Source organism: Monodelphis domestica, chromosome 7 (assembly GCF_027887165.1).
Source record: "Monodelphis domestica isolate mMonDom1 chromosome 7, mMonDom1.pri, whole genome shotgun sequence".
NCBI lineage: Eukaryota > Metazoa > Chordata > Mammalia > Didelphimorphia > Didelphidae > Monodelphis > Monodelphis domestica.
In genome coordinates this window covers 148,000,473-148,014,762 of record NC_077233.1, presented here as the reverse complement: position 1 = coordinate 148,014,762, position 14,290 = coordinate 148,000,473, and the positions used below count along the sequence as shown (strand labels likewise).

The following is a 14,290-nucleotide window of genomic DNA, read 5'->3' as shown; positions in this document are numbered from 1 at the left end:
GCAATACCTATCATGTTAATGGCAGTTATAAAAGAAACAAAGACTCCTCAGTTCAAACAAATTTATTAGGGCTGCCTCCCATGTGTCTGAATTCCTCTCATTCCTCTTTACAATGCTCTATAATGTGGCCCTAATCTAGCCATCTATCATTATTACCTCAAATTGCACATGTCACTCTGGCCAAGCTAGGCTTTTTTTTTCCCCCTTTGAAATATTTATTAATTTGTATATGCATCAATAATCTATCCCTCTTACTACTCGCCCATTGAAACAACCAAAGAAAGAAAACAAAAGTTCTCCATTGCAGACCAGTCTTTTCACCATTCTTTATACATATTGAGCTCATTCCCACTTCAGAGTCCTTACTAATGATGTTGCCCTTGCCTGAAACACATTATCTTTTTCTCCTGTCTTTCCAAATCCTACATATCCTTCAAAGTCAACTTAAAGTTTCTCCTAGACCCAGACTCATAATACATTATTGCTTATGGACCCTAATCCAACCTGCTCACTTCACAGGGGAGACTCAGTGAGAGGCAAATGATTTGCCCACTGTCACAAGAAACAAAGGCCTAAATATGAATCTGAGCTCACTGTCAATGTGACTGATCAATCAAAAAGCATTTATTAAATTACAAAGATGTGCCAGAAACTGTCCTACATGATGGGAGTACTTCGGTGATCACCTTCCCCCATCTACAACTCAACTCTCCCTCTTCCGAATTCTTACTACAGATAGTATTACACATTTCAGGACTTAACTGTTTGCTGATTACTTTATATGTATTCGTATTATAACTTGTTCAGTTATTTCAGTTGTGGCCAACTCTCTATGTCCCAATCTGGAGTTTTCTTGGCAAAGATACTGGAGTGGTTTGCTATTTTTTTCTCCAGCTCTTTTTACAAGTGAGAAAACTGAAGCAAATAGGATTAAGTGACTTGCTCAGGGTCACACAGCTAGTAAGTGTCTGAGGCTGAATTTGAACTTGGGAAGTTGAGTCTTTCTGACTTCAGGTCAGCACTCTATCCCCTGCCCAACCTAGATGCCCATTATCATAACTAAACAATAATTTCCAAGGCCAATTCTCTATCCACTGCTACTAAAAACAAAACAGTGATATAGTTCTTAATCGGGTTGCTCATTCTCTATTTTGGTCTCTGCAGAAACAATTATCTTGGTGGCTGCACTTTAGCTGTGGAAATTCACAGATGTGAAAATAATTGAATATCCTTCCTGTTTCCAGTTCCATGTGTGGAGGGGAAAGAATGTGAAAATCTCAAGTTTTGAGATATTTTTGCTCATTTACATTTATAAACTTTAAAATAATTTTTAAGGTTACATCATCCTAGCTCTATCTGGGGCTGAGATGGCCTGCTGAATGTGTCAACTGAGCTACAATAATGGAGACCAACATCACAAAAAGTATTTTGTGTGTGCACAGAGGGCATAGTGGTAAAGATGAGGTAGTCCTCATCCTAAGCTTACAATTTAGCATAGAAAGAGAAGATACTGATACATACCCATCGTGACTAAAATACAGATAAATCTATTGATTATAAAAGGGAGAGGTGATGGTGGGGCCATCACCAAATAAACTTGTTGATTTAGTGAGTGGGATGGTGAAGGGTAGTTTTATTGAAGGAATGGAAAATCAGTGGGCTCAATATGTAAAGACTTCCTTGAGAAAGTCTTGAGCTGTAATTGAAAGGGGAGAACAAGATGAGGCTAAGAGGAGGGAAGAGATTTGTTTAATAGAGGCGCTGTCACTTTCAGACTAACTGGTCTTGGTCATACCATGTCCCTCTCTCTGTCTGTTTTCTAATCTGTAGAACTAGAAAAAAAAAATCACATACACTCCTTCCCTTTTAAATGGTTATAAAGAAAAAGCTCTGCAAACTGCAAAGTACAATATAAATAATAACTATTATGTTATTCCCAGCAGATTACTGAAACCATCTGGGGAGGAAATGCCATATTTATAGCAAAGATCTAGAATTCAAAAATAGAAGTCATCCTCAACTCCTCAATCTCCCCCATCTTCTACATCCAATTAGTTGCCAAATCTCAGTTTTTATCTCCATAACATCCCTTGTCTATGACCTCACTTCACAATTCCCTAAGCCACCACCCTAGTTCAGGCCTGCAGGGACTCTCTCCTGGACAACTACAGTAGATTTCTAACTGATCTCTAAAGTCTAGATGTGACCCTGTCAGCTCCACTAATACTTGATAACCTCAAGGCACTCCCTAAGCCTCTAAAATAATAGATAACATTTATATAGCACTTTAAGGTTTCCGACATACTTTATAAATATTACTTCATCTTATTTTCACAACCACCTTGGTAAGAGGGTACTATTAATATCCCCATGTTAGAGATGAGAAAACAAGAGGTAGACAGATTAGGTGATTTGTGCAGGGTAACATGGCTAATAAATGACTCTGGTCACACTTAAATCAGCTTTTTCCTGAGGGAAGCTTAAAGGCAGCTAGGTGGTCTCAGTGATAGGGTAATACAACTGAAGCCAGGAAGACCGGAGTTAAAATCTGACCTCAGATATTTGTGTAAGCTAACTGTATGAATCACTTAAAATGGTTTATCTCACTTTTCTCCTCTGTGAAAAAAAGGATAATAGTAGTACCTACTTGCCAAGGTTGACTATTATTATTATTCCCTACTCTAGACTTTAAACCTGAACTGGATTATTTGGCATTCAAAGTTCTTCAAGACCAGTGGGAAGGGTTCTACATAGAATCTAGCCATACTGTTCTCCTTGCTGTTCCTTCAATATCACTTTAATCTCCAAGCCAGTACGCGCCCTCCCTGCTGACCTCTGACTCTTGAAAGTCTCTGGTTTCCTTCAAGGTTGCCTTTCCCAGTCCTCACAGTATGGTATTGTCTTCCTACTTAAGGTTACCTCTTGACACCCAGACAAGCCTACGACTCCCTGGACCACAGCCACCATGCTGGCAAAGCTGCTCCCTAAACTTCCATTAAGGAAGTGCTCATACCAGCCACATGCTTCAAATCAGGAGCAGACCAATTCCCTTTAGATCACTTTTGACTCTTCTCTCCCCACTCACTCTAACTTTTCAGCTCTCCACAATGTGTTGTCTTCCTCCACTAGAATGTCAGCTCCTTGAGGGCAAAGACTTTTTTGATTGTATTTTCATTTTTTAACACTGCCTGGCACAGAGAAGGTGCTTAATACAGGCTTTAGCTATCTTTCTTGTGCTTGCTTTGAAGGTGTCTTGTAAATATGCACGTGTTGCCATCTCAATAGAATCTAATTTTCTTAAGGGCAGGGACTGTTCTGTCTTTGTATCCCCAGTGCCTAGCACATGTTATGGCATATCAGAGGTGCTTAACAAATGCCATTGGTTGACTGACTGAGTCTAGAAATTACCTCTCCTTTCTTCTAAGTCAGACTGACTATTTCTGAGTTGATACGCCTTGGTTTGGTTTTTCAAGGTCTGTGATTTAGTTATGTTCAGGAAATACATGTCTAATTGAATCAGAGAATATAATTGATGACTATGAAGTTTCCTTCTAGTTTCCTGCTCCACTTAGCAAAATCTTATCCATCCTTTGAGGTTCAGCTCAAATCTTACCTCCTCTATAAAGTTTTTACTAATCCCCATCCTGACCTAAGAAATTCCAACTTTTTTCTTTAATGAGTTCAGTGCTTGGCTCACAGTCTCTCTTCTCTACAACTCCAAGTATTTTCAATGACTAATCCCCACACCTAGAATTTTCTCTTTCTAAAATCTCATCTCCTACAAGAAAGGCCTTTCTCATCTGCAATGGGGATAAACTAGAAGCCTTCCCAATAAGATCAGGAGTAAAACAAGGATGCCCATTATCACCTCTATTATTTAACATTGTACTAGAAACACTAGCAGTAGCAATTAGAGAAGGAAAGGAAATTGAAGGTATTAAAATTGGCAATGAGGAGACCAAGCTATCACTCTTTTGCAGATGATATGATGGTTTACTTAAGGAATCCTAGAGAATCAACCAAAAAGTTACTCAAAATAATCAATAACTTTAGCAAAGTTGTAGGATACAAAATAAACCCACATAAGTCATCAGCATTTTTATATATCTCTAACCCATTTCAGCAGCAAGAATTAGAAAGAGAAATACCATTTAAAATCATCCTAGACAATATAAAATACTTAGGAATCTATCTGCCGAGACAAACACAGGAACTATATGAACACAACTACAAAACACTCTCCACACAGTTAAGACTAGATCTAAACAATTAGAAAAACATTGATTGCTCATGGGTGGGACGAGCTAACATAATAAAAATGACAATCCTACCCAAATTTACTTATTTAGTGCCATACCCATTGAACTACCAAAAAACTTCTTTACTGAATTAGAGAAAACCATAACAAAGTTCATTTGAAAGAACAAAAGATCAAGGATATCCAGGGAAATAATGAAAAAAAAAATGCAAAGGAAGGAGGACTTGCAGTCCCAGATCTCAAATTATACTATAAAGCAGTAGTTATCAAAACAATTTGATACTGGCTAAGAGACAGAAAGGAGGATCAGTAGAATAGACTTGGTGTAAACGATCTCAGCAAGACAGTTTATGACAAACCCAAAGATCCCAGATTTTGGAACAAAAATCCACTATTTGATAAAAACTGCTGGGAAAATTGGAAGACAGTGTGGGAGAGATTAGGTTTGGATCAACACCTCACACCCTACACCAAGATAAATTCAGAATGGGTGAATGATTTGAACATGAAGAAGGAAACTATAAGCAAATTTGGTGAACACGGAATAGTATACATGTCAGACCTTTGGGAAGGGAAAGATTTTAAAACCAAGCAAGACATAGAAAGAGTCACAAAATGTAAAATAAATAATTTTGACTACATCAAATTAAAAAGGTTTGTACAAACAAAACCAATGTAACTAAAATCAGAAGGGAAGCAACAAATTGGGAAAAAATCTTCATAAAAACCTCTGACAAAGGTTTAATTACTCAAATTTATAAAGAGCCAAATCAATTGTACAAAAAATCAAGTCATTCTCCAATTGATAAATGGGCAAGGGACATGAACAGGCAGTTCTCAGCCAAGGAAATAAAAACTATTAATAAGCACATGAAAAAGTGTTCTACATCTCTTATAATCAGAGATGCAAATCAAAACAACTCTGAGGTATCACCTCACACCTAGCAGATTGGCTAACATGACAGTTATGGAAAGTAATGAATGCTGGAGGGGATGTGGCAAAGTAGGGACACTAATTCATTGCTGGTGGAGTTGTGAATTGATCCAACCATTCTGGAGGGCAATTTGGAACTATGCCCAAAGGGTGATAAAAGACTGTCTGCCCTTTGATCCAGCCATAGCACTGCTGGGTTTCTACCCCAAAGAGATAAGGAAAAAGACTTGTACAAGAATATTCATAGCAGCGCTCTTTGTGGTGGCCAAAAATTGGAAAATATGGGGATGCCCATCAATTGGGGAATGGCTGAACAAATTGTGGTATATGTTGGTGATGGAATACTATTGTGCTCAAAGGAATAATAAAGTGGAGGAATTCCATGGAGACTGGAATAACCTCCAGGAAGTGATGCAGAGCGAAAGGAGCAGAACCAGGAAAACATTGTACACAGAGACTGATACACTGTGGTACAATCGAAGGTAATGGACTTCTCCATTAGTGTCAATGCAATGTCCCTGAACAATCTGCAGGGATCTAAAAAACACTATCCACAAGCAGAGGATAAACTGTGGGAGTAAAAACACTGAGGAAAAGCAACTGCTTGACTACAGGGGTGGAGGGGCTATGACTGAGGAGAGACTCCATGAACACTCTAATGCAAATACCAATAACATGGAAATGGGTTCGAATCAAGAACACATGTGATACCCAGTGTAATCGCATGTCGCCTGGAGGGGGGGGGGAGAAGAAAAGAAAATGATCTTTGTTTCCAATGAATAATATTTGGAAATGACCAAATAAAATAATGTTAAAAAAATAAAATAAAAATAAAAAGCAACAATAAATAAATAAATGAACAAATAAATAAATAAATGTAAAAAAAGAAAAAAAAAGAAAGGCCTTTCTCAATTCCCCTTAATGCCTTCCCATTGTTAATAATCTCTCATTTATCCTGAATGTAGCTTGTTTGGACATAATTGTTTACATGCTATCTCCTCTCCCCTTAGACTGGTAGCTTCTTGAGAGCAGGGGCTAACTACTGTCCTTCTTTGTTATCTCTAGTGCTGGTACAATGCCTGGCACACAGCAAGCACTAAATAAATATTTATTAGCTGAATGGATTGATAATCCAATTACACTTCACATTTGGACTTACTTGACACTTGTTTTCTTGCCTGAATTGTTAGCTTTCTTTTCAGTTTATGAAGGGGGACTCCTCCCAAGAAACAAGACTGCTTTTCCAAGCCACACTTTAAAAAAAGTCTCATCTCCTCAACTGAGGCCCACTAGGAGAACAGGGGAAGCGGTATGTCAGAGCTCTTGGCATCTCCCACAACAAGCATAATAGTAGCAGGTGTTTAAATGTTTGAGGACCAACATCTCTGCCATACTCTGAGAATCAAAGAACTTTAAAATAGAAAAGTACTTTCAAAATCATCTAAGCTACTTCTAGGCAAGCTTGGATGAACAGAGATGAACAGTGCTTCAGCATATGGTTATGAAAAATCATAAGGAGCTATCTTGCTTTGAAAAGACTCATGTTAGAAAAATGACCTCATGTAAAGTCCAGAAAAAAGCCTACCATTTTTATACCTTGAGGTAACTTTTTTGGAACCATAAGGGTAAAATTTAATTACTTAGCAACCACAAAAAAATTGAACATTTAAAGATAATGGTTCAATATGATGTTCTATATATGTATGTATATGATCCTCTAAGAAAGAAGGGCAAGGACTAGGCAATCATGGTTAACTTGCCCTGGGTCACACAATGTCTGACAGCAGATTTGAAACCAAGTCCGTCCTACTCCAGGCCTAATGCTCTATTCACTGTGCCACCTAGCTATCTCCCCTCCTTATATATTTATATATAGAAGATAGGAAACATACAAACTGTATAAAAGGTTGAAGTCATGTGAAACTTGCTATATAGCTAAAAGATTTCATTTTTTCAATTGTAAACAATGCTAAACTTTTTTAGGTAGATGACCAATTCCTTTTTGGGGGAAGCAAACCTATGTGGCAGCTTTTCTACCTGACAATTTCTTTTTTCAAAAGGTAACTTTTTAAGCATGTGGAGTTTATTCCTAACACTGCTACTTGGGGGGGAGGGGTGTCATTAAAATTCTCATCTGGGACTTTAAAATTAAATCAGAATCATGCTTACTAAAACCAGGTTTGCAAGAACCTAGGAAAATGTAGAGGAAGGAAATCTACCAGAAGGGCTCTACATTCTGGTCAGTCTTATTTTAGAGGCTTTCCTTCATTTTCTTTCTTTGAAATAAAATTCTTCAGAGATTTAATGAGATCAAAACATGATGGTTTCAAATAATATTTTTTAACTTCAATCTTTATTCATACATGTATGGTTTTGTGAATTTTTGTTTTACTCCACCCTGCTTAGTCTTTAGAATTCTAGCAACCAGGAATGTATACACCCCTACCTTAAGGATTAACTGTAAGGAGGATGGCCTATGACCAAATGTGCTAGCAAATGACAAAACAAACAACTGATAGACCCCCTGGGTTGTCCTAAGCCAAGCTTAAGCTACCATTGGTACATGAGACGCAGGAAGTGATATAAAGAACTGCCTATTTATTTTGTGTCACTTCCTCTCTCTTGCTCGCTCTCTCTCAGTGAGGTTGGGCTCTCTTGGAGGTGTTGGGAGCTTGCTTGGCAGCGTTGGGAGCTCTGGGCAGTGTTTTGGCATATTTGTGGGTTTTGGTTCTGTAGCGTGGTTTAGGTGAGGTGTCTTCCCTGAGCAACCCTGGTGAGTGGTTAGGCTGATTCCTCCTTTCCTTGACCTCCTGAAAAGGCACTATCCTCTGAGGAAGCCCCTCATCTTAGAGGAGACCTCATGGCTGGAAGCCCAGCTAGACTGAATCTTCTGAGAAGGCCCCTTGGCTGAGGCCTCTGAACTTACCCTTGGCTTAGGCTAGGCTGGAGAAATCTTATACCCTTTCCTCTCTTCTTCTTAATTTCTTCCTTCTATTGTAATTAAACTACCATAAAAATCCCAAACTGACAAGTATTTTATTGGGATTGAATTTTAATCCCTGGTGACCACTAATATAATCTATTCAGTCAACAACCCTAATTTTACCCTTAACTGTCTTAATTGTATAGTTGTCCTAAAATTCAGAGTTTGAAAATCTTTTGGAAGAATTTTAGGATTAAAGACTTGCCAGCACCTTAAATTGGGAAGGTGAATTTTTTTGAAGAGGGTGTCACAGAGATGCCTGCAGAAACCACACACTGCATCAAGAGATCCAGAATGAACTGAACTGAAAGGGGTTGAACACATTTATTCTAAATGTAAATTCTCATGTCAAAGGGGAAGGCCCCCTAATTGGCTTTTTTGTCAAAGTGTCTATTGTTTAGTTTTCTTTCTTTTTTATTTCCCTCTTGTTCCCAGGTTGCTGTAATTTCCTCTTAGAAAGGGAAATGTTTTGTACATTTTTAGTGGGAGAATCCTTAGAGATATATGTTGGTTATTTGAAATTATTCATTGGGGAGACTAGGCATATTAATCTCCCAAGACCCTCAATTGAGAAGATTTCAACATGCTCATCTCCCACTAGAATCACAGGTAGGGATTGTGAGAAGGAAATTTGTATTTTAATTTGATCAGAGATTTAGACTTCCCTTCCATTTGTTTTAAATTTGGGTCAATCAGCAACCAGATAATTGAACCTATAGGCACTGTCCCCCTGGGTGGTGCCAGGCTAATTGAGAAATTGTGATTGGTTGGGTGTGTGTGTGTGTGTGTGTGTGTGTGTGTGTGTGTGTGTGTGTGTGATGTAGGAGAGCTAATGGGTGAAGGGAATAGCATATAAGGTGAGACCCTGAAGGAAGAGGTGGGAGGGGTATTTCTGAAGCTGAAATTCTGAGCAAACTCTGGATTGTTAGGCTTTAGGTTGATAGGCTAGGTAATTCCTTACTTCTTTTCTATATTTCCCTCTCTTGTTATCTTTATCTTACTATAATAAGGCTATTAGAACTAGTAATAGTCTTGTGACTTAAGGGTTAATTTCCATAAATGGTAACCACAACATTTGTTTTACTCTTATAATTTAGTCAAACCCATTGTAACCATTACATAGCATATTATATAGCACTCAAATAGCAGAAGAAAAAACCATAACAATAAATGTCCTCCCACAATAAGTACTATTATTGCTTTTAAATCTCTCAAAAATCCTCTTCTATGAATACTATATTGTTGACTACAAATATAGCATGCACAAAATACTGGCTTTCTGGAAACAATAAAACAAAATAGCATATCCTACTGTAAGTTGTAACAATTTTATTACAGTATATTAATTTAGAGGTTTCATCAAGCTCATAACCATATAGTAGTTTGGTGAAATGGTATTGAAGAACGTAGACATGTTAATGCATTGTCGGTGGAGCCATGAATGGTTCAAGTATTTTGGAAAGCAATTTATATTTTATGCTAAAATGTTCATACACTTTGAACTAGTTTCCTAATAGGCGCGCATATATATATATATATATATATTTTTTTTTTCATATATATACACACACACACACCCCAAGAAAATCAGAGACAGAAAGAAAGGTGCAAGTATATCCCAAAATGCAGAGCAGCAACTTTTTATGGTAATAATTAGAATAAAAGTCTTCATAGATTGAGGAAATACTGAAGCTGAAGAATTCAGAGAAACCTGGGAAGACAAATAATGATGAAGAGTAAAGTGACTGCACAGTGTAAATGGAAGGAATAATAAAATTTAAATGGCTGCTATAGAATTGTAATGTCTAAGGCTAAGCTCCTAAGCACAACCATTTTTCTTCTGAGAGGTGTGGAATGTGGTACCTGCTGTCAGATCTGGTTAATACATTGGCTGGTTTTGCTAACCTCTAGTTTCTTTTTCTTTATCTTTGCTATTAAAAAAAAAAGAGGCCACTTGATGATTGGTGGGATGGGGTGGAGGGAAAATATTCTGAAATTACTGGGATGGAAAAACAAAAGGTATCAGTAAGCCTTTTAAAAAGATTTTAATGACCCTGGGCAAGTCACTTAAGTCCCACTGACTAGTCCTTACCACTCTTCTGCCTTTGAACAGATACACAGTACTGATTCTAACAACAGAAGGAAGGATTAAAAAAGAAAAAAAAAGACATTTAAACAGGTCACTTTCTAACAGCAATATGGTATGATGGAAAGAGTATACTGGCTTTGAAGCCAGAAGACATGGGTTCAAATGCTATCTCTAACACTACCTATAACCATTAGCAAGTTACTTCGCCTCCCTGGGCGCCTCAGTTTCCTCATTTGTAAAACAAAAGGGGTAAAACTCAGTCTCCAAGGTGCCTTCCACCTCTAGCTCTAGGATTCTGTGATATCTTCACCAATCCCAAAAGTCCCTTTTTGTTCTTCACATTCTATGTAACAAAGAAGTGCAGTGTAATAGAACAACTCCCATACTTTATTCCATTTCCTCAGGGAGATCCAATGGGACAGAATGGAAAGACAATTAGATTGGAGTCAGAAGAACCTTGGTTAAAAGCCCTTAGTCACAATAGCAGGTGCTTCATTTCCTTCATTTGTGAAATGAGAATATTTACACTACCCACTGTATGAGATTATTGTCAATATTTTGTAAACTTTAAAGCACAAGAGAAATATGAGCAATTAGATCCACATTTGTTTCCTAGTGCTAACATTCAATTTCTAAATCTGTCATTTCCACATTCATGAAACTCAAAGCAAGAGAAAAATCCAAACAAGGAATCTCAGCATATTGCCCACTCACCCAGAGAGGGCACTCTGACCAGTCTTACCTATTCCATGCTTTCTGAACTCTTTTACCACTCCTAGACTTAAGATGTATGCGACTTGTGTATCAACAGAGAAGTTTGAGGCTAGAATATCTCCATCCTGTAGAGAATTTAAAGAAAAAACAGTTAGGTTAATATTGGAGGCAGACATTCATATAATGGGAACTGCACACTGAATAAGAAAAGATCTGGATTCAGATCCTGGTTCTGATACTATCTAGGAAACTCTGGGTAAAGCATTTCACTTTTTAGACTTCAGTTTTCTCATCTATAAAATGAATATTGATATTTGCACTACCTACCTTAAAGGTGTGTTTGGAAGATAGTGCCTTTTAAATTGTAAAGAGCTCTACTATGACAGTTCTGATTCACATTTCTTTGGTGCCTTAAGGTTTTGGTGGCAGCTGGGTGGCTCAGTGGATTGAGAGCCAGGCCAAGAGACAGGAGATCCTGGGTTCAAATTTGGCCTCAGACACTTCCCTGTTATTTGACCCTGGGCAAGTCACTTGACCTCCTTTGCCTAGCCCTTACCACTCTTCTGCCTTAGAACCAATACATAGTATTGATTCTAAGACAGAAGTTACAGGTTATTCAAAAAATAAATAAATGAATGAATAAATAAATAGATAAATAAAGTCTTGTCTTTACAATAAGTCTATGAAATAGGTAATACACACAGTATCGTCCTCTTTTTACAATGGGAAACTTCACCTCCAAGAGTATAGTGACTTCTGGAGTTCCTAGGCCAGTGATGGTGAACCTATTAGAGACGGAGTACCAGACCCTGTCCCCCCAAATCCCCAGACTAAGTGCCAAGCCTCGCCCCTCAGCCTGTGATGCACCCCCCCCCTTACTCCAGATAAGAGGGAGGATGAGCTCCCACTGGGTTCCTGGGCAGAAGGGTAGATGATGAGAGGAACATGTGAAGGGGAGGAGAGCAGCCCCAGCACTCCCCTCCCCTCCAGCTCTGCACCATTCTGTGAGCGATTCTCCCCACACATCCAGTTCAACCCAACCCCATCACAAGAATCACCTTTACCACAGACTTCACAGACTGCCATCTGCACAGCTTCCTCACAGCTCCCTCATGTAGCATGTGATTCCTTCCCATCCCACCCAAGCCTTACCCCAGACAGGGGAGGAAGCGCTGCCACTGGCTGCTGGACAGAGGAAGTGAGGAATGCCTCAGACACATGGAGATGGGGAGGGCAACAGCTCTAAACCAAGTACCTCTGGCTTTCTAGTAAGGAACTCTGGCAGGCCTAGGAAGTACTAGTAAATACCAGTGGCAGGATATGAACCCAGTTCTCTCTCCTGACTCCATACCCAGTGTTCCCACCACTATATCACACTACCTTTCACCATGCTATAATTTCAAGAAGAACTAACTATGCTCTTACACAAGAGGTCTCTTGAGGCCACAGTTTAGAAATCAGACATCAGGTTGGGCCAACCAAGATGATAACCCACTAGAGCAATCCTTGGGTTTTCTAGGGGAAAAAAAAGACTTTTCCTCTTCCTTTTTTTAATTAAAAATTTATTTTTTAAAAACCTCCTACTTTTTGTATTAGAATTGATACTAAGTATTGGTTCCAAGGCAGACACGTAGTAAAGGGCTATACAACTGGGGTTAAATGACTTGCCCAGGGTCACACAGCTAGTAAGTGTCTGAGGTCACATTTGAAAACAGGACCTTCCATCCCCAGGTCTGGTTCTTAATCCACTCAGCCACCTAGCTACCTTTCCTCTTTCTTTGTAAATAGAAAAAAAGTGGACAGAAAAAAAAAACAAACCACCAGCTAGTTGCTTTAGGTTGCAAATAATTTAGATAGATATTGGTTTTGTTTATGAATCCATCTTGTAATTCAAAACTATTCTGCATTCAAACCTATAAGGAGACCATCTGGAGGGAACAGAATGCTCCATTGATATTCATATTTCTTCAGTGTCTTACACTTGTAAATTATAAAGGTTTGAGTCACAATGCATGAGTATCGCTTGGGTGCCTATAGGAATTACAGAGGTTAGAAGGTGAGAGATCTTGGATCTGTAATAGGAAGACTTCCAGTTCCACCCCTTTCACCTAACCACACCAAGTCTCAATTTCCCACATATACAATGGAAATAATGATACTGGCAAGGTATGATTCCTTATAACAAGATTATCATAAGGAAATACTTTATATACCATAAAGCACTATACAAAAGCCAAAAGATATTAATAGTATGTCTTTGAGCCAACTATTTTCTATAGTAAAGACAAAATTATGGTTTTTGTCTTAAAGATCTGAATTATTTAAAAAAAGAAATGAAATAAACAAATAACCAACATAGAAATACAATAATTACAAAAGTAAATATTGAGGGGAGAAACTAGATAGTTCAGTGGATTGAAAGGCAGGCCTAGAGACAGGAGATCTTGGGTTCAAATATGACCTCAGATGCTTTTTAACTGTATGAGAGCCCTTACTATTGGGACATGAAATAAATAGGAAAATATTATTTAGTGTTTGTTTCAAGTCAGAATGAAATGTAATTTTAAAATGAAAAAAATTTAAAAAGAAATAAGAACAATAAAGGAAATCTTCCTGGAGGACCTAGGCTTTGATATTTGATGTTATCAGAGAACAGAGATGGGTTAATATGGTAGATAGGAGAAGAGAATTTAATGCAAGAGGCAAGATCTCCCAAAATTTCATGTCTTGAAAATGTTAATACTACCTATTGTTTCTAGCACATCCTGATTCCTCAACACCCTGGCATCAAGAAAAACCCCCTTCCCCAAAAGGATCAATAACATCTACTCAATCTAAAAAAGGGAAAAATGTCATAACAAATTCTACAAGTTCTAATCTGATTCTCTGACCACAAAAAGTCAAATGCAAACAATCAAAGATGCAAATAACAATTCTGCTGGAATCTCTACTGACCCTGACTATAGAAAAGAAGAAAGGGAAAAATCATTATTTTTCCTTCTGACATAGGGAAAAATCATTATTTTTCCTTCTGACATATCTGTCTTTAACTAAAGTCTTTTTTTCTATGCCTCAATGTGTGTGAAGGTGAGCTCAGTACTCTAATCTTCTGAAACAAAAGTCCTAAAGCTAGTAGGACCTATCAAACTGGAAAGGTTTCACATATGGGCTGATGGTATATCTGTTATCTAAGGGTCAAGTCACGTAAGTGCCAAGATTGAAGTATTGCTTACCATAGCAGCTCACGATGAATTACTTTTATTGAGAGAATGGAAGAGATGTTCTTCCCTCCCAACTCCGCTCTCCCCTACT

At 38.0% G+C, this 14,290-nt stretch overlaps 1 protein-coding gene across 7 annotated transcripts in view; it reads right to left on the bottom strand.

Annotated features, from left to right (window-relative positions):
• NAA60 (N-alpha-acetyltransferase 60, NatF catalytic subunit) overlaps positions 1-14,290 on the bottom strand; it is a 56,437-nt gene that overhangs the window by 9,682 nt on the left and 32,465 nt on the right. For all 7 annotated transcript variants that reach the window (XR_001623565.2, XR_470276.3, XR_008913568.1 and 4 more), the window contains one exon: positions 11,007-11,103. Coding sequence is in view for 1 of the 7 variants with exons in the window: in XM_001370212.4 (XP_001370249.1) it covers positions 11,007-11,103 (97 nt within the window). In the remaining 6 variants the exon portion in view is untranslated. The remainder of the gene's footprint in view (positions 1-11,006; positions 11,104-14,290) is intronic.